This window comes from Orycteropus afer, unplaced genomic scaffold, assembly GCF_000298275.1.
Source record: "Orycteropus afer afer isolate SDZICR_OR568_19922 unplaced genomic scaffold, OryAfe1.0 scaffold00073, whole genome shotgun sequence".
Taxonomy (NCBI): Eukaryota; Metazoa; Chordata; class Mammalia; order Tubulidentata; family Orycteropodidae; genus Orycteropus; species Orycteropus afer.
The window spans coordinates 3,956,703-3,980,697 of NW_006921660.1; the positions used below are offsets into that span (position 1 = coordinate 3,956,703).

General features: G+C 40.1%; 1 protein-coding gene across 1 annotated transcript in view; it reads right to left on the reverse strand.

Annotated features, from left to right (window-relative positions):
- Positions 1-1,533: 1,533 nt before the first annotated feature.
- Positions 1,534-23,995, reverse strand: part of TENM3 (teneurin transmembrane protein 3) — a 628,633-nt gene continuing 606,171 nt past the window's right edge. Inside the window, exons 26-29 of the mRNA XM_042780948.1 lie at positions 13,778-14,074; positions 8,592-10,203; positions 4,356-4,486; positions 1,534-2,289 (exon numbers count right to left, since the gene is read on the reverse strand). Of these exons, the coding sequence (XP_042636882.1) occupies positions 1,534-2,289; positions 4,356-4,486; positions 8,592-10,203; positions 13,778-14,074 (2,796 nt within the window). The remainder of the gene's footprint in view (positions 2,290-4,355; positions 4,487-8,591; positions 10,204-13,777; positions 14,075-23,995) is intronic.

The following is a 23,995-nucleotide window of genomic DNA, read 5'->3' on the forward strand; positions in this document are numbered from 1 at the left end:
GGCGGGGGTGGGGTGGGGGGTGGGTTTGGTCGTGTGGGCTCAGGAGCTTTTGTCTCCCGTTTTTTGTCCCTCTGGATGACTTGAGGGTTCAAACCCAAGACTAGCAGAGTGACCCTGACCTTCCCCATCTTGCTGTCTCACCACGCCTCAGTGTCTGCCATCTTTCCTAGGTCTTAAGAAGACACTGCTTATGGTCAAGACGACATCAGATCCTTCCTTCCTCCCAAACGTTTCTCCAGCATCTGATGTGGTCTCCTCCACCATGAAACTGAGCGTCAAGGAACAGTAACAGGAAAAACCCTGTGGCTTAAGTGTATGAATTCCCCATTTACTGAGAAGCCTAGAGAACCTCTCTTCCCCGTTTTCATATCTGCCAGTGTGCACCAGCCTTAGTTTTTCTCCTGTTCCTCTTAGTAGTTAATGGTTGAGGACACTGGCTTGATGAAAAAGGGAAGAGAAGGAGTTCTCTGATTAGCCACCCAGGTAGGATTGCACTATCCTATCCATCTAATGATAGAAAGTTGCACATTTTCTCAACCTAATACAAAAATATTAACACTTCTGGACATTATAGGCATAAGTTGTTATATCTCTACAATATAATAATTTATACTGTACAGCTATAACAGATAACAAAAGGTGCAATCCTTTTTAAAAAAATCACACAGTTCACATGTTTTTATCATTTTATTTTTAAGTATAAACTTTTTAAACACTTTACATAAATTAACTCCTCTGAGACTAATATTTGATGTACAGTAAATTGTAATTCATATAAAAATCCATAAACAACTTGTCTCACATAATTTACAAAAAATCAGGGTTTCCTTTGCTTATCAGTGACAAGGATTCTATTTGCCAGTTTTTTCCCCAAGGCAAACCATGTTAGCACTGTAAAATCCGTTATTCAGTCCCTGCGGTAGCAGAAGTCACTTGTGCCAATGTCCTTTTACAAAGCAGCACAGGTAAAGCAGTTGGGTTGTCTATAAACAGTAACTTTGCCCCACATTTTAAAATTAACAGAGATATATATCACATCCTATGCAGAGAGACTACTTCTTGTAAGCAAAGGTCGACAATTCAATAATATTTGGAAACACTGTATGAATGTTTTACCTTAGTTAAATACAGTGCCTCAAAGGAACAGACAGCCAACACAAAATGTTTAGGCCATTTTTTTTTTCTTTCTTTTAATTTTTTTCCCTCTTAATACTTTCAGTCCAACTTGAGTGCAGCGATATGCATATGTAAACATATTCTTTAAAGCCGATCACCTTTAAGGTCATTCAGAAAAAAAGTTGCTCTCTTTTTCTTTTCAAATTTTTTTGTGGATTTTTTTTTTTTTTTTTTTTAAATAGCAGTATCAGTCTCCTGGAAGGCTCTTCTGTCCCGTAGAGTCCAATTCAGATTGTGCTACAGAAAAATCTGAGCAAAAGTGTGGTTTAGGCTTGAGAGAAATGCAGCAAACCGGTTTGGTCTTCTCAGAAGAGGATGGTGTGCTGTCTCCTTGGCAGCCCAGTTGAGCCCAGGGTGTTACCTCTTCCCTATCTCGCTTTGTCTGAGAAACTGGATGTTGTTGGCGCTGTCAGCTAGCTCGGGGTACTGCTCCACCGAGAGTACATAGTACCCGTCGTAGCCTTGCACCTTGCCGGCGCTCAGCAGCTGCCGCTTCTCGCCCTCCGTCCAGAGACGTGCGCCCTCCTCCCCGTCGCGCACACGCTGCTGCTCACGCGCCCAGGCCCGGGCCAGTGCACGCTGCCGTGCCTGCTCCAGGATGCGCGCCTTCTCCTCATCTAGTGTCATGCCGTAGCGCACATGCAGTGCAAGCGCACCGAACTGCATCTCCACGTCTGCGAACCTGCGAGTCCTGCCGTTGACTACGGTCGTGGACTGCGACACGGTCACATTGATGCCGTTCTCCAGGGCCTTGCGCCCACTCGTCAGCCTCAGCGTGCCCAGGTCACTCTCGGGCGTGGTGGTCTTGATGAAGTAGTGCGTGTCCTTGCCCTCAATGGTGAAGTGCAGGTTCTCCAGGTAGAAGGCGTTGTTGAGCACTGCAGCCACCTTGATGCAGTCCTCGTTGGCAATGTTGAGCACGTTGGTCTGCACGCGGCCTTGGCTCACGGCCAGCATGACACCCTTGCCGATCAGTGACTTGACCGTGGCGAACCACAGCCATGACTGCTCGCCGCCGGCCTTGCGCCTGTTCACCTGCACCTCGGCCATCTTCCCCAGGGACAGGAAAGCCTTGGACTGCCTTGCCACTTGCTGCTGGACTCCAAAAATGGGCTGAAAAGAACAGAGATAATATAATACATCTGTAGCACTTGGTTGTGGGGGCGGGGAGGAGTCAGGCTTTCTGGTAAGGCTACTGCTCCTGACAAGTGGAGAGGCTTTGGTGGACACCGCCAAGTTAAAAAGCCCCACCTGGATCTTTAGAGATGGAAACTCTTGGTGGGGTGAGGCATTCAAGATCCCTCCCCTCAAACTGATCCAAATGATCAACTTTTTGATATGTAAAAAAGGTAACTTCACCATGCGTTGCATAACATCTTTTTAGTTTCTAATATGGACACAATATGTATGCTTTTAGGTTTTGTCTTAAAATACCTAGATGCTCTTTTCTCATACCCCCCCATTTGGGGAACCCAGCTAATAAGGTCTTCTTTTCCAGCAACTTTCTCCATGGGAGGCCGAGGAGCAAGCACCACACCTAGGGAAGGACTTCAAAGGCGAGGGATGCTCAGGACCACATTGCTGAGTCCTACTTTATATGCTTTGAAATTCCTGTGCTTTAATTTAGGTAAAACTCTGTCCCTTCTCTGAATACTTTTCTGCTGAATTTTACCAGCATAATTGCAAAACTAAAATGTACAAGGATGAGTGGACAGTGGGACAGCTGGAAATGAGTACTTGTTACTTTAGGAAAACAATTTTCACAGAGTTGGGGACAGTGGGCCATCATCACTAGCAAATGTTTTAAATTAAGGGCATCTTAACTCCACCATTTCTTATACGACCAGATGTTTGTGTAGCCAGTGTTTTCCATATGGAAACATCTGTTTTATTTGCAGCAGTGAAAGAAACATTTGTTTTTCTTCACTTGGGGCAGCCTCATTGTCTTTGCGAGCGATTCCCTAAGCTGTCCTTATGATGCCTGTCTCTCGACAGAGAACTTGAGCCATATTTAAAAGGCTGCCTAGGAAAAAAGTGGGCCAGTCCATTTGTACAATTAGACGTAAGTGTTTTCAGACATGTTGGAAAGCCACATGTAATTAGGACATGCTTCTTCAAAGGCATTAGGAAACTTCAGTATGTTTTCATGGTACTTTATAAGTGCTGTATTTGCAATTAGAAATCTTAGAATGCCTCCCAGACCTTTAAGACTCAATGGGTTTTGCTTTTTAAATGTAAAGGTGACACTTGAAGAAAGGAATTGATCATATGTTAAGTATCAAACATGTACCAGAAAACAGAGGAATTGCCACTGTATATACTATGTATATATGTGTGATGTCTGTGTTTTAGCCATGATTGCCTTTTTTTTCTTTGTATTCATTGAGATTACAGGAAAATGCTTAAGGGGGAAAATTAATCTTCCTTAGAAACTCTGCTCCTTATTCTCTTCTTCTTATCATTTCGGGTTAACCCAATTTCTTGATCTCTAATTATTCTCACTTTAAGGTAGAAATTCTGGTGTTTTATGCGGCATTCCTTTCTGAGCTCTGAATGGTGGGAATTAAAAGTGACATTTTTGGAAATGGCAGCTTTGACTTTGCAATTTCCATTCTATTGCTTTTACTTCTTAAAACAGCTATAGGCTTCCTGGTCTGTAATTTTTAGGAATATTTCATAAACACGTGGCTGCAGGTGGAGCCTTAAGCAGAGGACATTTTATTTTTAATCTTTTCCCACGAAACACTGTCAATTCTGTAAAGAAGTCGAACTTTATGCCATTGTTTGTGGGCTGCTAATTTGTAATATGTATCCTCTGCCCTCCCGTTTATTGTGCCTTTGCCTTAAGGTCCCAAGTACCATAAATGTGCCTTCATGGGGTTCTCTTTAGAAACCCAGCACTCAAAAATGTGTTTCTGCATTTTATTACCCTTTGATCATGATTTTCTATGTTTTTATTAGCATCACTAAAACTTAAGACTTTTTTTTTTTTTTTAAACAGGCTCTGTTTTGCTGAACAGAAATGCAGAGGAGATGTTGTTTCTTTTCCCTAGAAGAGTCAGAAAATGAAAAACTGTTTTTGGTACAGTTTTCACAAGGGTAGTCTGATTAAATATGGGTAAATAAAACACCAGTAAACCATTTATCACCTTTTCATAGTTTTGCTTTTCATTTCTTACCGGTATATCATCCCATTGCTGACTCTTCACAAGTTCATAAGAAGGCTCTGTTAAATCAAATTTGGGAACAGGGAATCCAGGAATAGCATTGTGCAGATGGAAGCCAAATGTCACCAGCCAGCTGTTAACATCTAGGAGAAGAATGTTCAAAAAGAAAGGTGTTAAGAGTTTATTTTGTGCTTTTATAAATTTAAACTCTTACCTTAAAAAGAAAACAATCCAAACTCAACTGTAAATAACCCAAAAAAGAGCACGTGTTTGCCATCAACCTACAATTCAAAACCTAGTGTCTATTCTGAGACATGTAGACAATAACGTCGACAGAACTATGGGAAGTGCTACAGAAAATGCAGAGTAATAGATACTCATGGAGACAGACTGGATAAACTGCCATACGTGCTCATTGCATCCTGTGTTGGGAATAATGATAAAAGGGCAATAACAATGCACAGCAGCATGAAAAAGACATAGTTGTAAAAAACAAATGACATTTGTTTTGTAGTTAGTAAAAGCTGGTCTTAAATGGAAGTTGTGTGTCATTAGCCTTCAAAAATGATTGCCAAAGGATATGCAGACTTTCACAACCCATTTTCTATTAATAAAGACCCTAAATTGAAAGTATTAAAATCAACCATTGATTCTTAATCAAAGATGAATGCTGAGAGCTGGCAAAACTGGCCAAGGGCACAGAAGTTCTGATTACCATCAGCTATGACTTCAAAGGCTTGCTGTGCACAGGTGGAGACAAACTTTTTTGGGGAAAGAACCTGGAAACCTTTAAAATGGTATTTTAAAATACTGCCATGTGACTCCAAAAGCCATTAAGCTCAGAATAAGGCTTTTATTCTATTCTAGAGGTTATAATGGTACAGAACTACTCAGCAGGCTTGCAGGTTTATGAGTACAGTTGGGTGTAGATTATTTTATATATTAAGCACATTGCTGGAAAATTTGAAATTGCATTTCACCTAATATATTTTATGCTGTTCCATCTTTCTTTTGATGTTTTTCAGAAAATGCTGCTATAGCATTCCCTGCAGTCCACGTTGCTAGGAGAGGATGAATTTAGGAGCTTTGGGCTTTCCAGCCTTGCATTCAGCCCCTGTCAACACCTCTTAAATAACCAGTGGTAAACTCCTTGTCAGAATGATGGAGAGGCACTTTTTCCCTATTTCTTTATTTAGGGCACAAACTTTCACCTCATTGCCATACTGGCAGGCCCTTTGCCAGGTCATCATATGGCTATGAAACCAGTGGTATTCTCCCTCTTTTAAAAAGGACGGTGGTGAGGGAGCTCAATCTCAGGTTCATCATGTAGGATGGAAAGTGATGTGTTTTTTTTTGTGGGAGTGTATATATGAGTACAAGGGGCCCGATGGTTTCTGGAAAATTATTTCTCCCAAATGTTGGAGCATTTGAGGCAAAAGTGCTCCTACTCTGGACAAAGTCTGGGTAAAAGTAAAAATCAGAGGATCTTCAGTACTGAAAAGTACTGCCAAATAGTGGGATTTGAATACAGATGGTTATTGAAAAACCCTGATTGAGAACACCGTAAGACTGTTGCTGAATCAAAGTGGTGAAGGAAGGGACTTTCAGCTGGTTCACACTAAAGAGAAATAGAAAAGCTTAGCAGTCTGGAAAAGTAGGAGGCAGATGTGAAATGAAGAAGGTGCAGCATTTTGAGAGCTGTACTGAGAACTGAGACAAAAGACATCTCAGTATGCCTGAAAAGCTAGAAAAGAGGCAAGTTGGAGGAGCATCTAACACAAGTCAAAACAAAACAAGGACTAAACACAAGTCAAACTGAATCAAGAGCTAAACCAAACAAAACCAAAACAAAAAAAAAAAAAAAAAAAAAAAAAAAAAAAAACAGGAAAGAACCCCCTTCCAGGAAACATAAATGTATTGGGGAGGTTAATTAAAGTAGTGTAATTTAATAGCTCTGGTAGCATAGTGGCTAAGTCACTTGCCTGCTAACCAGATGGCTGGCGGTTCAAACCCACCAGCCACTCCTCGGAAGGAAGGTTGGGCAATCCTACTTCCGTAGTGATACTGCCTCGAAAACCCAAGGAGGGGTCGCTATGAGTCGGGGCTGACTCGACGGCACATAACAACAACAACAACAATTTAGGAATGAAAGGTGGAAGCAGAAAGAACCAGATCTCATGGATAGAAGATGAGTGAAGATGTCGGCTCACTAAAGGGAAGTAGATAGTAGTCCTTGAAAGGACATTGTCTCCATTTTACATCTTGGCTGTACTGTGGTGGCAGAAGTGGGATCAGTGTTTTGAATCTGCAAAACTAAAGCATAACATGCATTAAACTTGGAAAGATCTTAAATCGATACTCCCAAAATTATCAAAATTGGCATAAAAATTAAATCTTTATTAATAATGTCAGTATTTCAGAGCTGCATTAAATGGCAATAACACAGTGGTGTAATGAGACAGAAGAAGTAGAATAGAAACAGAGTCCATTGGCTAAGCTCTGTTGGGAGAAAATGCTTCATTACTGTCCTGAGGTGATGGTGGTGAAGAGGGAATTAGGTATCTCCCAAGGATGAGATGATGTGCTACACTATTTTTGTTTTACGTTGATTCTCTCCATTAGAACTTCATCCATTGCCATAAAGTTGATTCTGACTTAACAGAAATCCTTTAGGACAGGACAGAACACTGCCACAGTGTTTCCAAGGTTTTAAATCTTTATAGAAGCAGACTGTGACATCATCTTCTCACTGAGTGGCTGGTAGATTTGAACTGCCGATCTTTTGTTCAGCAGCCAAAATGCTTTAACTATTAGGTCACTAGAGCTCCTTATTAGAACTTTACACATGCTATAAAAACCATTGCCACACATTTGTAAGGTAGTTACTATTTATAAAGCAGAATTACATATATAATACTATAAAAACTAAACCTCACTGCTGTTGAGTCAGATCCAACTCATAGAGACCCTTCCTTGGGTTTCCGAGGGTGCGTCACTACAGATTAGATTGCCCAACCTTCCTTCTGAAGAGTGGCTGGCGGGTTTGAACCACCAGCCTTCTGGTTACCAGTCAAATGCCTTAGGCATTACACCAGCAGCGCTCCTACTATAAGGTAGATTATTGTGTTGTTAGGTGCTATCATGCTGGCTTCCGACTCATAATGACTCGATGTACAACAGAACGAAACACTGCCCAGTCCTTGCTATGCTTGAGCCTACTATAAGGTAGGCATTATTAAAACCATTTTGTAGGTAAGGGAACTGAGACACAAAAAAATCACAGGACTTGCCTATAAAGCCATACAATTTGTAGGAGGGGAGTTGCAATTGGAACTTTTATTTGGGGACTGTGAATTCATCATACTTTCTTGTCTCCTATGTCACTTTCTTTCCTTAAGTGAATGGAATCTGTGTTTGTTATGAATTGACTTGTGTCCCTCAAAGATGCATGTGGTAAATTCTGACCCCTATACCTGTGGCTATAATTCCATTTGGGAATGCTTTTTAATTATGTTAATGAGTCAGTATTAGTGTAGGGTGTATTGTAAGTCACTCTTTGTTGAGATGTAAATGAAGAGATCAAACAAGATGGAGGAAGATAGATGCTAAGCCACACGGAGATTGCTGAGGAATCCACCCACTGCCAATGAGTTGATTCTGACTCATAGCAACCCTGTAGGACAGAGCAAAACTGCCCCATAGGGTTTCCAAGACTGTACATCTTTATGGAGGTAGACTGACTAATCTTTCTTCCACAGAGCGGCTGGTGGATTTGAACTGCTGACCTTTTGGTTAGCAGCCAAATGCTTAATCGCTATGCCACCATAGTTCCTTTGCTAAGGAACAGAAGATGAAAAGAGATATAGACCTTTCTCTAGAGATGACAGAGAAAGCTTTTCCCAAGAGCTGGCACCCTGAATTTGAACTTCTAGCCTCCTGTGAGAAAATACATTTCTGATTGTTAAAGCCACCCACTTGTGGTATTCCTCTTATAGCAGCACTAGATAACAAAGACAATGTTACTTCAGAAAATTGTGGCCTTCAGCATTGGCAGGCAGAACAGGAAGTAACAAAGTCTGTCTCAGCTTTCCTTTCATTTCTCCATAGAGAAACACATTTACAAGATTAGGCATTTGCGATTTCACAAGTGTAAATTTAAAAAAAGAAATTAAAGATATTCCACGTCTCAATTTAATGATCACAGTTATTTAGCACTTGGAAAGGGAAAAAAAAAAAAATTATGTTTACCTGTAATGTAGTCTTTCACATCATGGATTTTGCTTGCAGGATTGTTATTCCTAAACATATATAGGTTAAAAGGAGCTGGGTCCTTGCCAATTCTTTTCCAGATTTCTATGTCAGGTGTTGTCCATCGTCCTGCCAAAATGTCATAATCTCTTTCTCCAAAGTGGATTAGTTTGGTGAGTGGGTCATACAAGCCACCATGAAATCCAATTACCAGTTGAAAGTCAATATTGGAGTCAAAGTAGATTTCACCATATGCAGTGTACTGAATCTGTTTTAGCATAAGCCCATTGCTACTGAAAACTGCCAGTGGTGTTCCTGTGTTGTCTGATGCAATATAGAATTCATCCCCACTGCTGATTTCCATGGCAAAAAGATGTCCTTGGAGATCATAATAGAGGGAAGTAATTTCTGAACTTGAGTGGTTATAGACATGAGTGATCCTAGTAGGGTAAGTTAGGTCGGCATAAAAAAACTGCAGGTGCTGTCCTAGACTGGTTTTGCTAGAAACACGCCTTCCCAGGCCATCATAACGATAGATCACTGTCCAGCCACTGCCTTTACTGTACACTCGGGTTAGAAGCCCCTTGGAGCTATATTCAAAGATCTCTGTGCCTCTCTGACGCAGGAAACCATCTTCATCCAAACGGTATTGAACATCACCAAGTCGTGTAATTCTGTCTCGCAGGTCATAGCGGAGAGGCGTCAAACGTGCACTGTTACTTGGGTTCAGTAAATGGAGGTTTCCATTCAGATCATAGTTGTAACGCCACATGATCTTTTCATTCAGGTAAACTGTTTGGAGCTGTCCATCAACATCATATTCATAAGCATATTTGGTAGTGTTGGCAAAGGGCCCTATTTTAATCTCTCTCTTGGTTACCCGGCCCATGTTATCATATTGAATTGTAATCCAGTACATGAGTGACCTAAATATCTCATACTGAATTTCCTTGATGCGACCATGAGCATCAAAGTGCTTCGTGTAAGTCATTACCGCTGTGGAAATGATCTGGTTAATATCATAATATATCACGCCAAATTTTCCAAACTGTTCAACTTTACCAGAAATGTCATCAAACTGGTAGAGATCAATGGGCAGTGGGGTCTCATTGATGACACCCTGCATGCTGGTCACTCGAAAGCTATTGTCATAGCTGTAGTCAAATCTTGCATTTACCATCCCATCTTCACTAAAGCGGAAAATCTGTCTGTCGATCAAAGGGCCAATTTGCCTGTATCTAATGGTGCAAATAAAACCATCACTCTGGAGGTTTACAGTTTTTAGGACTCCTGCTGTTTCATCATAGGTAAAACTGACTCTTGTGCTATCATACAAAATTTCTGAGAGCCTGGTCTGCCTTCTGTATTTGAATAAGACCCTCCGACTTGTACCCAAGAAAGCCGTCTGCAGAAGCAGCCCTTCCTCGTTGTAGTCCGTGATGATGGAGGCATTGCTTTCTGGGGGATTGTATATGTTCCGGTAGTAGCCAATGGATCGGATGGTCTGCATGGTGTGGCGAGCCACACTGGGCATGGTGATGGCAGAGAGCCGGTCCCACATATCGTATTCAAAGATGTATTGCCGCTGGCTATGAAGCAAAAGAACCATGGACTATAAAGAAAGAACATATTGTTATCTAGTGTTTGTGAATGGGAGAAACAAAAGCAGATTTAGTGACCACAAATACACAGGAACATCCCGCTTGAGAAAATAATTTTCATTTTAATTGAGTTATCCTTGACCTTACATGTTGTTAATGATTCCCTGCTTAATTTGCTTGGATGCTTAATTGTGAGGGGTTCTGCAATTAGTGGCTCAAGATTCATAATGTGCTACTTGTCATGATTGTACCATTCTTTTTGTAGGCATTCACAGCCAAGCAGCAGATTGTCAATGGATTCGGATAAGTCATAATACAGGCATGAGTAAAGCTGCTTTAAAGCCAACACTTAAAGGGGGAAACAGCATATGGGAAATGTAATCCTATTCATAATTAGCAATTATTTAGGAAGGTGGCTTTTCCCCCTCATTTGATTGAAGATCCATTCAAATCATATTTTAATTCCCAGTGCATTTGAGGGAGGTGCAAAACATCTCAACATATTATTTTATGAAGAAGAGACATAAAATTAGCCAAAAACTGATAATATACACATAAAACACCAATGTCAATAAACATTGCTACATTAATCACATGGTGAATGAGAACAATGAATACCTTTAATGAAAATATGGATCCAGATACTTTTATTTTTTGTGGGAAATTCTTAGACATCTTTAATAAAAATAAAATCTACATTTTGATACTTTGTGACTTGTACCTCAGGTGCTATAAGAATGCTTTCTGGGCTACTTAATATTTTGGTGCTAAATTATGATGTGAATAAATATATAAAGAAAAATAATATTTTGCAAGTCATTGCAGAAAGATGGCATTAACTTATTAGACCACCATGAGAGAAGGTCCACCCTGATGCTGGCTGATTTAAAGCTCAATAGTAACACAGGGCTTGGGCCATTCGTCCATCTGTGAAAACTTCCTCTAAAACCTTTAAGCCAAGATGGAGGATAGTTAGGTTGGAAGCCCTCCTAGGACTTGTTCTTTTGCATCTAAGAAGAAAATGTATAATCCCTTGTCTAAGGCTCATTGTTTTTTTCTTTAGTGTCCACTGTCTTCAATAGTGTTTTGCAGGACACACGCTCCTGTAGACTGTCCTCTGTGGGCATATCTAGGGGAAGTTTTTTTATGCAAGCTATGTAGAAAATGTTCCAAGAACTGTTCCTAACAGTATGCATTCTTCCAAGGAAGGCGTGGCTTATTGCTGAATCCACAGCAATCAGTACCTAGTTCTGCCGTCATTTAAAATCTTACCTGATGGTCGTAAAATATTGTTTTGCTACGAATTAGTTTTGGCTTAGTATGCCTATCTTCACGAGCAAATGGAAATAGTTTAGCTGAATTTTACGGATTTGGGAGAGATGATGAGAAAGTTCTCATTAGCTTTTCTGATCCCCATAGATGCCCGACGGTCATCTTGGTTTCACTGTGGTGACATTTTGTGACAGTGACTTATCAGTCTATGCCCCTGGGCTCCACTTAACATTTTTCAGTCCCATTATGATTATTACCATCAATTTTGGGAGTCTGTGTATTTGTATTTGTTACTACTTCCTCTAATGTACTCATTGTACTTAATTGGGAAAATGTTTTCATAATTAAGCAGTGATCCTCTCCAGTTTCCACAGCTGGGGGATAAAATATTTTCCAGGTATCAAGTTTTGTTCTCACAAAGGTATGTGTAGGAAGCTGACTCTGATCTCTCAACCAACAACCAGCTAACTGATGAACTCTAGAGTGGGATGTTTGGTATGGAGGAAACTTGTCATCTGTGGTAGTTAAGTTTGTGTGTCCTGTTGGCTATGCCTAGTTGAGTGGCTGGGGAGCTGAAGGCAGTTATTCCCCATGGTGAGACTGGTAGTTAACTCAATGATGGAAATCTATTGGAGCAGCTGAGCAGCTGCTTTGGGTTTGTGGTCTGCTTCCCATATACATGAAACAGCTTTGGGAATGGTCTCTAGCTTAGGTAGGGTACACTTGAACCCTGCATGTAGCCAAGTCACTGTTCAGTAGCCTGCCATGCTCTGCCTGTCTTGGGACTTTGAAAGGACTTGAATCAATGGCCTGCCATGTTGTTTGGTAACATTGGGACTGTGCCTTTTTACTTGTCAACTTTGGGTTTGTCAGCCTCAGCAGCCAGCAGCAGGAGGCAAAGCCCAAGGTTGAGGGGCTTTCACCCAGCCCCTAGAGGCTGGCACTTTGAACTCAGACTTAAAGCCTCCAAACTGTAGGAGAATAAACTCCTGCTTGTTAACACCATTCCATTTATGGTATATTGCTGTCAGAGCAGCACTAGGTAACCAAAACATCATCTAAGGTAAGGATAATCCCTTATTTCAGGTATGAATCTGTTCTAAAGGGAGCAGATAGGTGGGTTTGCAAGAGAACAGACAGACAAACAGGGTTTTAGCTGGAAGCATTTCAGAGCTGAGAGGCTGCCTTAAGAGAGATAGCATCCTACTGTAACTTGGAACCTGAACCTGTTCTAAGGAAGAGAAATCTGTGTATAGGCTATGTAGAATTAGATGGCATAGCACGAGAGAAGGGGGTTAGGTTTAGGCTGACGAGTCCCACAGAGCATCTTAGGTGAAGAACAAGACTAGGTGAGTGCAACAATGACATGGAGTGATAGTTTTTGGATGGCAGAAGCCACTCTGGGTGATGTGAAGAAGGGTGGAGGCAGAAAGTGTTAACTTGTAACTTAGGTTGCTGTATAATTAGTGGTGGGGCCTTTGAGATTTAAGAGGTATCAGGATTCCAAAGAGAACCATTTCTTAGTGCTAAGGTTTGTCTTAAAGGCAAATGAAACATTCCATAAATATATTCTTTGATGGATTACATTTCTTAAGGAAAGAATTCTAGGGACATCGTTCTCTTTTTCTTTCACTTTTATTCCCTCTTGACCTCTGCTGCCATCCCAAGCCTTGCATCATACGACCTGGCATTGTGCATATAAGTGTGACTCTTAAGTCTCCTTTTTGGTGGTGTGCATAAGAATGGGGAAGAGCCTAAGCTAGGATGCTTACCTTTTACATAGAGACAGAAAAGAGAGATGCCACAGAATACCTGAAAGGGTGGCTTTCTAAGAAAAAAAACCTGTTTGGTTAATAATGCATAAATAGGATCTACATTCTTTTTATGTGTATGTTGAAGCTCTGCCAAGAACAACACATAACTGACAGCTTTAACCGTGTTAACGTAAGGCTCTTTCTTAAATGAAAGAACTAGCATGGAAATTATTTTCAAATGACTTACATGCTCAAGGTCTAATTTGTGAATGTTGTCGCTGCATAAGCTTGGCAGGTGGACAGCATTACTGCTTGTTTGTTTACAGCATAAATCACTTAAAAGGGTCTCAGATAGTAGACCTTAACTAAGGAGAAACTGCTTTGCTAATGCAGAAATTCATCACTGCTGTACGAATGTGACTTATATATTGATACGTAGAGTAATAAATGGAACTCAGTCATGTGTCACTATTTTTTTTCCAACCCTGTAGTGGTCTGTGTGATTGCTGAAAAGTATTAATCATTCCCTCCCTATTTTTAACCTAGTGAGCAGGCATACCTTTTCTAAGTATGTGTAACTCCATGTTTTACCATCAGCAAAGACTCGAGATACAATCCTGCCTTGTCCATCATAGTCTACTTTTTCACTAGTAGTTCCTCGCTGGATGCTGGCAATTTGGCCTGTGGATGAATAGGTGACATTGACAGCCATCAGCTTGCTGCTGGGCAGCCAGAGGGTGGGGTGCCCCGATGTGTCATAGGTGATCCTCAGTAGAAATTTACGGTGGTCATCATAGATCTTTTCTGTCTTTGTGGTTCGATCAAAGTCAACGGAAAGGAGGTTTCTGCCATTAACCTGTTAAAAAATAAACAAGTTAAAATAAATCATGTTATTCCGATACTAGTCACTTATGACTCTTCAGGGTCCCCACTATTGTTTAAGCACCATTTACAATGATTGATTCTCTTTGTCAGTAAATTAATTTAGCAACTTCTTGGGTACAAGTGCAAGGCAGTAGATTAACTGCTTTTTTAAAAGGTTTCATTAAGCAGAGAGACAGCCTGGCATTTGTTCAAAACCTTTTCAATTAAATTTTATAAACTTCAGCCAACTGATGTTTAAAAAAAAAAAAAAGATTTGCTTTTCAGTTTATTTTGAAGATAGGAAGGCAGTAAACCTGACATCTATGTAAATTACTCAAAGACCCTCCTCCCATAAAACATTGGGAAATAATTGCTTAGTAAATTAATCATGGCTACATTAAATAAAACACAGTGGTAAATGTGACTCTAACCCTTTGAAGAGCAGTTAAGTAGAAGTTGGAACCCACATTACTGTAAATTATTAATGAGCTTAAATAGCAGGAGGTTACAAATATGATCATTGCTTTTGGCCAAGTGTTGAAATGTCACAATTTTTTAGAATGCCTTTTTTTTTTTTTTTTAAATAACATCTGGCTAACTGGCAGTGACTTCAGAGCCTTCTAGTACTCCACCTACATGGATTGAGTATTGTACTTATTACAGATCTAGTATCATGTTAGGAACTCTGGTAGCATAGTGCCTAAGGCACTAGACTACTAACCAGAAGACTGGCAGTTCAAACCCACCAGCCACTCCTTGGAAGGAAGGTTGGGCAATCCATTTCTGTAGTGATACTGCCTCAGAAACCCAAGGAGGGGTTACTATGAGTCAGGTCCAACTCGACAGCACATAACAACAGTATCATGTTGTAGGAGGGTCTCTGGGTGGCTGAGTGCCAGGTCCAGAATCTTGGACTAAATTTGGCTGTTACTGTGTGTGATCCAAGGCATACATAAACCAGCATTAACTAATGCAGTGGAAATGTGGCCCTGATCAAATTCTACCTTACAAATAGCCTATAGTATTTGCAGACTGTGAACTTCCCAAGGGCACGGACTATGGTCTGTTCATATTTGGTCTTCTGCAACACCTATGTAGTAATGGAATACATAGTCAAATGCGCATTAACTGTTTGGATTGTTAAAAATTAAATGGGAAAATGTTAATTACCTATGACCATATTCTGGCTAGAACTTTCAAAATAAATAGCTGTAGCTGATTTTATTTATACACACACACACACACACATATGTATACACACATATGCACATATCCAGTATATACACACATATACACATATATAAGGAACCCTGGTGGTGCAACAGTTAAGCTCTTGGCTGCTAACCAAAAGGTCAGTGGTTTGAACCCCCCAGCAGCTCCACAGTAGACAGGACCTGGTGATCTGTTCCTGTAAAGACTACAGCCCATGAAACCCTATGGGGCACTTCTACTCTGTCATATAGGGTTGCTATGAGTCAGAATTGACTCATGGCACACAACAGCTCGCACACATATATACACACATACACACATCTCTCTTTGTGTATATGTGGTTGTCAATATTAGGTGCTGTTGAGTCGGCTCCGACTCATAACAACCATGTGTATAACAGAACGGAACACTGCCTGGTCCTGTGCCAACGTCACAATACTTGCTATACCTAAGCCCATCACTGCAGCCCTGTGTCAATCCATCTCATTGGGACCTTCCCCTTTTTTGCTGACCCTCCACTTTACCAAACATGATACCCTTTTCCAGGGAATGGTCCCTTCTAACAACATGACCAAAGTAGGTGAGACAAAGTCTGGCCATTTTCACTTCCAAGGAGTATTCAGCTGCACTTCTTCCTGTTAGTTCTTCTGGCAGTCCATGGTATTTTCAGTATTCTTCTCCAAAACCACAACTCAAAAGCATTAACTTTTCTTCAGTCTTCTTTATTCATTACCCAGCTTTCACATACATATGAGGCAATTGAAAATTCTATAGCTTGGGTTAGGCATACCTTAGTCTTCAAAGAGACATCTTTGCAACAGCTCCCCTCCCACTTCTCCCAATAGGTACCTCTTCCCTGTGTCCATCCCTCCATGCACTCCTGCCCCCTGAACTGTCTTCCTGTGCATAAATAGCCTCTCTTTCTCCCATAATTGTTTTCTCCAAGGAGTGTATCTACCTCAGGTACATGTTCAATTCATATGCTTGTCTTTTGTTTGGCTGGAAGCCACAGGTATGGGTTCAATTCCAGACCTAAAGGGCAGCTAGGGACCATAGTCTCAGTGGTTCTATCAGGCTCTATCAGACCAGCAAAACTGGTCCTCCCTCCTTTTTTTTTTCCAAATGATTTTGAGTTTTGTTCCACATTGTTCTCCTTCTCTATCCAGGATCTTCTCCACAGATCCCCTCTGAGTGGTTGACAGTGGTAGCGGGGCACTATCTACTTCTTCTGGTCTCATAGTTGTGTAGGCTGAGAATCGCATGGTGTACTGGTCACAAGGACTAATTGTTTCCATGAATCTTTGGTTTTCTTAATTCTTCTTTGCTCTGGACAAGGAGGGACCCATCATTGCATCTAGATGGCTGCTTGAAAGCTTTTAAGATCCCAGTCGCTACTCACCAAAGTAGGAGGTGGAAGAATATTTTGTGTAGTATGTTATGCCAGTTGAGCTTGTTGTCCCCTGAGACTATGGTCCTGAGCCCATTGGTTCAACTACTTGCTCTCTCTGGGTAGCTGGCTGTGACCAAGAAATAGCTACAACCTTGTCAGCTCTACTGGGAATTCTTATAGAACATACAAATACACTTGTAGAACCATTGTCTGCCAACCCTATACATGGTCTTGGGTACACTCCCTGCTGCATAGACATACCTAATAGTTCAGCCTGCTCACCCATCTATCCACCCGTATACTCATGTTTGCCTTCACTGACAACACAATACTGTATGTGCAAAAGGGTTCATCTTTGTTGTACATACACCTCCCATGTACCTCTCTATGTCTTCCTCTTCCTCAATGCTACTGTGTTGATCACTCACATTTTGTACTTTGCCCTTCTCTTCACCCAAATCAATACTTATCTCTATCTATCTAACAGTGTTCTCTCCCCTCCCCTCCTACCCCTGGTAACCAACAAAGAAAATTTCCTTCCATATATAAATCATTCCTTGACTTTTACAATAATGGACTAATACAATATTTGTCCTTCTGTGATTGACTTATTTCACTCAGCATAATGTCCTTCAAGTTCATCCACATTATGCAGTTTGCTGCAAGCAATTTTGAATTATCTTCAGCAAGATTTTACTTGCACATGATATTAATGATATTATATTGTTTGATTATTTCCACATTCTGTGGGATCACCTTTCTTTGGAATGGCTACAAATATGGATCTTATCCAGGCAGTTGGCCAAGTAGCTGCTTTCCAAATTTCTTGGCATAGACAAGTGAGTGCCTCCAGTGCGACATCTGTTTGTTGAAAATATCAATGGGTATTCCGTCAATTCCTGGAACTTTGTTCTTTGCCAGTTCCTTCAGTGCAGATTTGACTTCTTCCTTCAGTACCATTGTTCCTGATCATACGCCACCTCCTGAAATGGATGAACATCGACCAGTTCTTTTTGGTACAGTGACTCTGTGTATTCCTTCCATCTTCTTTTGATGTTTCCTGCATTGTTCAATATTTTGCCCATAGAATCTTTCAATATAGCAACTCGAGGCTTGAATTTTTTCTTCAGTTCTTTCAGCTTGAGTAATGCTGACAGTGTTCTTCTCTTTTGGTTTTCTAATTCCAGGTCTTTGCACATTTCATGATAATAATTGACTTTGTCTTCTTAAGCTGCTCTTTGAAATCTTCTGTTCTGCTCTTTTATCTTGTTATTTCTTCCATTTGCTTTAGCTATTCTCCCTTCAAGGGCCAGTTTCAAAGTCTCTTCTAACATCCATCTTGGTCCTTCCTTCCTTTCCTGACTGTTTAATGACCTTTTCTGACCATGTGACGTAAGTAGATGAGATAAAAATAAGAAAATGTAATTATTCAGAGTCTTTTCAGATCTAGCTGACGTGGACAGTACCATGGCAGAAAATGATATGTATCAGTGGTGGTGATGGTGTGTGTATTGAGGGGAAGACCCAGGAGTCAAAAAGCCTGGGTTTTTGAAGCATTATGACTTTGTTTGGACTTTTAACTCCTCTGAGTCTTTCACTGATTTTGATTTTATTCTGACCTGCCAGCTGGAGGCTTTCTGAGCTTCCATTTCCCTATGTGGAGATGTCTGCATATTAGTTGCTCCCTGTCTTATGTGCATTTTGTGAAACTTAATGAGTCTAGGTTTGCATTATGCTTTGAGTACCTCAGAAAGAAGCTACTAGCAAATGTTCCAACTATATTTAAAAAGTCTGTAGAAAGATTTGATTTAATGTCAAATCAACTTGATAATGAACTGGAATCAACTTGATAATGAACTGGCAGAATACAGCTCTTCAGTTTATATTCACACAAAATTTTTGATGCTTTAAGAAGAAATTTTGCACGATTTACATGGTTTCCTTAGGGCTCTTGTATTGCTCAGACTGATTTAAAAGAAAAACAACAACAACAAGAAAAAATTGGAATGTTTAGGTTTGCCCTCTGCCCACTTCTTAGGCTATTCCAGGCTGCAACACGAAACACTGTGTTGTTCCCATGGACAATGTTACCCATATTATTGCTTCATCTGTTTGTATTTTACATTGTACTTATTTTAATTTCTCTTTCAATTATATACTGCCTTCCATAACCCTCCTTTATCTTTGCAGTATTTCCTCCAGTTGTTATTAGGTACCCTTGAGTTGACTCTGATTTATACCAATCCTATGTACAACTGACTGAAACACTGCTTGGTCGTGTGCCATCCTTACAATTCTTGTTATATTTCAGTCTATCATTGCAGCCACTGTGTCAATCCATCCTATTGAAGGTCTTCCCCTTTTCTGCTGACCCTCCACTTTACCAAGCATGATATCCATCTCCAGGGAATGGTCCCTTCTGGCCACATGACTTAAGTAGATGAGATGAAGTCTGGCTATTCTCGCCACCATGGAGCATTCTGGCTGTACTTCTTCCAGGACAGATTTGTTTGTTCTTCTGACAGTCCATGGTATTTTCAGTATTCTTCAACACCATAATTCAAAGGCATCAATTCTTCTTCAGTCTTCCCTACTCATTGTCCAGCTTTCACATGCATATTAGGTGACTGAAAATACCATGGCTTGGGTTAGGTGCACCTTAGCTTTCAAGGAGACATCATTGCTTCTTAACACTTTAAAGAGATCTTTTGCAGCCTATATTCTCAGTGCAAAATGACATCTGATTTCTTGACTGCTGCTTCCATGGGTGTTGACTGTGGGTCCAAGTACAATGAAGTCTCTGACAACTTCAATCTTTTCTCTGGTTAGAGTATAAGAAATCTGGATTATGGGTCTGGTATAACTAGTTGCTGCATGGAGAAAGCCCACACAAAATCCACTGTCATCAAGTTGATTCTGACTCATGGCAACCCTATAGCACAAAGTAGAACTGCCGATAAGGTTTCCAAGGCTGTAAATCTTTACAGAAGCAGACTGCCTCATCTTTTTCCTGTGCAGCAGCTAGTGAGTTCGATCAGCTGACCTTTTGGTTAGCAGATCAATACTAACCACAGCGTCACCCTAACTCCTCCACTGTAGGGAGAAGGCACTGGGCAAAAAGACAGTCTGGAACCAATTCTCACTGTCTATAACCTGCTACTGGCTTCTGATTTGCTGTTTTCACTTGTAAGAATGGCAATCAGACACCAAAACACCCAGATGAAATCAAACAATGTAATTATTGTTGTCATTGTGGGAGCTGCCATGACAAACATGCCACCATAGGGAAGCATCTGGAAATACAATGAGACCAAACATCTGGATAGTAGTTCAAAATTTTCTTTTTATCCAGACAAATTTCATATGCAATGCCTTTCTTGTATCCTTTTCTCAAACTGAAGTAATGAGGAAAGAATTAGAATATGGCCATGTTTTTTCCCACATTCCCAATGCAGGCCAAGGCTTTGACCATTCTTACTGTTTCCAGATGATGTACTGCACTGGGCAAATCTGCTCAAAAGACCTCTTTAAAGTGTTCAAAAGCAAATATATCACTTTGAGGACTAAGGTGAGCCTGATCCAAGCCATGGACTTTTTAATTGATTCATATGCATGTGAAAACATATGAATAAAGAAAACCAAAGAATCAGTGTCTCTGAATTATAGTGTTGGTGAAGAATACTGAATATACCATGCACTGTCAGGAGAATGAATAAATGTATTTAGGAAGAACTACAGCCTTAGAAGGTGGGAGGGCAAGACTCTGTCTCTTGTACTTTGGACACTTATCAGGAGGAGACCAGTTCCTGGAGAAGGACAACATTTTTGGTAGAGGGTTGGCAAAAGAGAGGAAGACTCTCAATAAGATTGAGTGACACAGCGGCTGCAACGATGGGCTCAGACAATGATGGTAAGGATGCCACAGACCGGCAGTGTGTCGTTCTGTTGTACATAGGGTCACAATGAGTTAGAACCAACTTGATGACACCTGAGAACAACAATTCTTTCCAGACACCAGCTACTATTTTTCAGTATGCAAAACTTCAAAAGATACTAGCAAATCTCATGTTTATACTATCAGTCCCAAACATGCCCAAACTTGTAAACAGAAAGTACAAAAGCCCAGGGATGATTCCATTGTAGTACTTGGTCCTGCTTAACCACACCTTTATGAAGTCACAGCAACTCCTCAAACATTTTTCAAAAAATTTTATTATGGCAATATATATGTAACAAAAAAACATTCTCAATTAATAGCAGGTTAGCTAAAAAGTAAAAAAATGTCACCCTTGAGAACAATGCTCTTTTAAATATTATCCATATGAGACCAAGTGAACAACAGTTACTCTAAAGCAAAGGTAAGAACTCTGGGGAACAATGAGACTAAATTAATGAGAGTAGAACAACTAGAACAAAAATAATGAGAATGTTGACATAAACTGAAGAATGCAATTAATGTCATTGAATGTTATGTGTAGAAATTATTGAAAGGGAACCTGTTTTGCTATGTACACTTTCACCAAAAATACAAAAAAAAAAAAAAAAGTTAGCCACTGTGGCAGTTAAAGTTATTTGTCATCTTGGCTGGGCTTGGTTTTGAGTGACTGGGCAGCTGGATGTAGTGATTCCCCATGAGGAGACTGGTAATCAACTTCATGGTGGAATCTACTGTGAGCAGCTGAGTAGTTGCCTTAGGGATGTGGTCTGCTTCCAGTTTATAAGCAAGAAGCTTTGAGAAAGGTAACGAGCTCTGGTGGCGTAGTGCTTGAGGCATTTAACTGCTAACCAGAAGGGTGGTGAGTCAAACCCACCAGCCACTATGCAGAAGAAAGACTGGACAATCTACTTCTGTAAAGATTTACCACCTCGGAATCCCAAAGGGGGTCACTTTGAGTCTGAATGGACTTGATGGCAGTTGGTTTGGTTTGGTTTGAGAAAGTTCTCTGAACTTTGTGGCACATTTGGATCCTGCCCTTGGCTGTCTTCCTCTCAGCAGTCTGCCATGTTGTCTGCTGATCTTGGGATTGTTTCTGGACTTGAACTAGTGGCCAGCCATGTTGATTATTTGGGACTGTACCATTTTACTTGTTTGTCAGTCTCTGCAGCCAGCAGCTGCTTGAGTTAAGTGATGCCTCCAGCTCCAGTGGGCCAGGAGCAAGAGGCAAAGCGAAGCCCAAGGCTGAGGGGCCTTCACCTACCTCCTAGAGCTGGCACTTTGAACTCGGACTTCTAGCCTCCTAAACTGTTCAGAGAATAAATCTCTGTTTGTTAAAGCCACCCACTTGTATCTTCTTTTAGAGCAGCACTAGAGAACCAAAATAGCCGTTTTAACTATTTAAAGTTTTATTTTTTTTCTTTTGTGGGTGGTGGTGTTGGGGTGTGCAGGGCATTCATAAAGCAACACCACTGTCCCATGTTTCAGTGGCCTTTTAATGAATGTTTTTAGTTATTATAAAAAAATATTAAATGTTCATCTAAAGATGCAAATCTTTCTATCAGTTCATTACTATTACTTCTCTGTATAAAAATGAATCCAAATATTGTATGTGGAAAAGAGATCATCATAAATTCCTTTGTGATATACAGTAAGCATGGAAACAGTCCCCATTTTCAAAGATCATGTCCAGGATGATTATAATTAGTAACAACATCTCATTGCTATTGGAAGAGGGAAATTATAATGTTCCCCCTGGAATGCTTAAAAAACTGAGGCATACAACTATCCCAAGGAGCTGCCAGCATAATCAGATTATATTCACTCACCTGAAATCTGATGGAAGTGAGGAGAGGCTGGCTCATTACCCAGGCATACTTGGTGACAATATCAAGGCTCCCTGTGTCCCTGTTAGAGCATCAACTCGCTGCAGATTGTTTTGTATCTCTCCGCACATCAGCAAGTGCTAACTGCATTGTACAATCTCATTCTAGGCTGTCCCACTCAGATTAAAGTGAGAAATAGGATATCACACAAATGTGACTGGCATAATAAAATCTAATTATGTTCTCGTATTTATGTATGCATCTAAACACTTTTTTAGCTTTCAAATTTTAAAGATTACTTTTGTAAATGATTCATTATAGCTTTTCCTTTAAGTATTTGAATTCTGGGCAGGTTTAGAAGACGAATGTTGTTATTAGAAGGAATATTTATTATTGGAGTGCCATAACAATTTTCTGTAACTGATTAAAAGCTGGGTCTACATTCCAGCACTGACAAAAATAAGGCATATTTACCAAGTATCTTATCTGAATTCTGCTTATGCTTTTCCACATCTGTATCAAGATTTCTTTTTTTTTTTTTTTTGTTATTTCTTGCTATAGCTACCCCTTTATCCTTTAATGCACTTTCTCACAGAAATTTATGTTGTTAGTTTCTTATATAATTTTTTCTTATTCCATTCCTTTTCTTAACTTTTTAACCTCTTTCATCTAAAGTTAGTAATGTGAGATTTATTCATTGTCATAAAAATTGTTATTTTCTTCATGATTTTTTCACATTCCTTAATTTTGATGTCTTCCTAGTCTCAGACACTAAATTCTGTGAGTATAAGCAGGTTAACTGTAAAGTCCTATGTAGATGTTATACTAATACATTATTATGTGCTTGAGTTATCACTTATTTCTGTGTGACTTTGGTCAAATATTTTAATGCCCCTGGACCTCATCTTTATCCAGAAAATGTTAATAATGTTAACAATGATGATATTTATACTTTACATGGCAATTTTGAGGAATAAATTAAGTAATACACATGAAAGGGCTTTTTCTATTGGCTGGTTCCTTGTCAGTACTTTAAAAATGTCAATTGTATATGAACGGTGATTGTTTTCTCCCTGCCATGCTTAAGCTCTATTCTCCTTCTCTATTTAATCCCTTCTTTGCAGAAAAGTATGTGTTATTCATATCACAGTCTCTCTCTCCTCCTCTCTTAGGAATCTCTAGATGAAATGAAGTAGTGATAATCCATATTGTAAGGTGGGCTTTTCTCATCTTTTCATCCATTTAATAAATATTTGAGTGTCCATCATGTGTCATACCCATACCTCAATTTAGACCAGCAACTTAGAAAATCAAAGTAACTTTCTGCTAGGAAATAATGAAAGATAAAAGAGGAGATGGTGTAATGGAAACAGGTAGCTTTTGTGGCTGATTCAGATTGCCATGTATTCCTCAGGTTTTTCTCCTTTTTCTTCTCTTCCCTATTTTGGCTGACTCCAGGTTCAGTCCTTAAACCAGATTTTCATATCATCACTTTCTCCCTAGAATTTCTCTCTTAGAATCCACAGAGGAATGAAATTAGCAGTCAGAGGC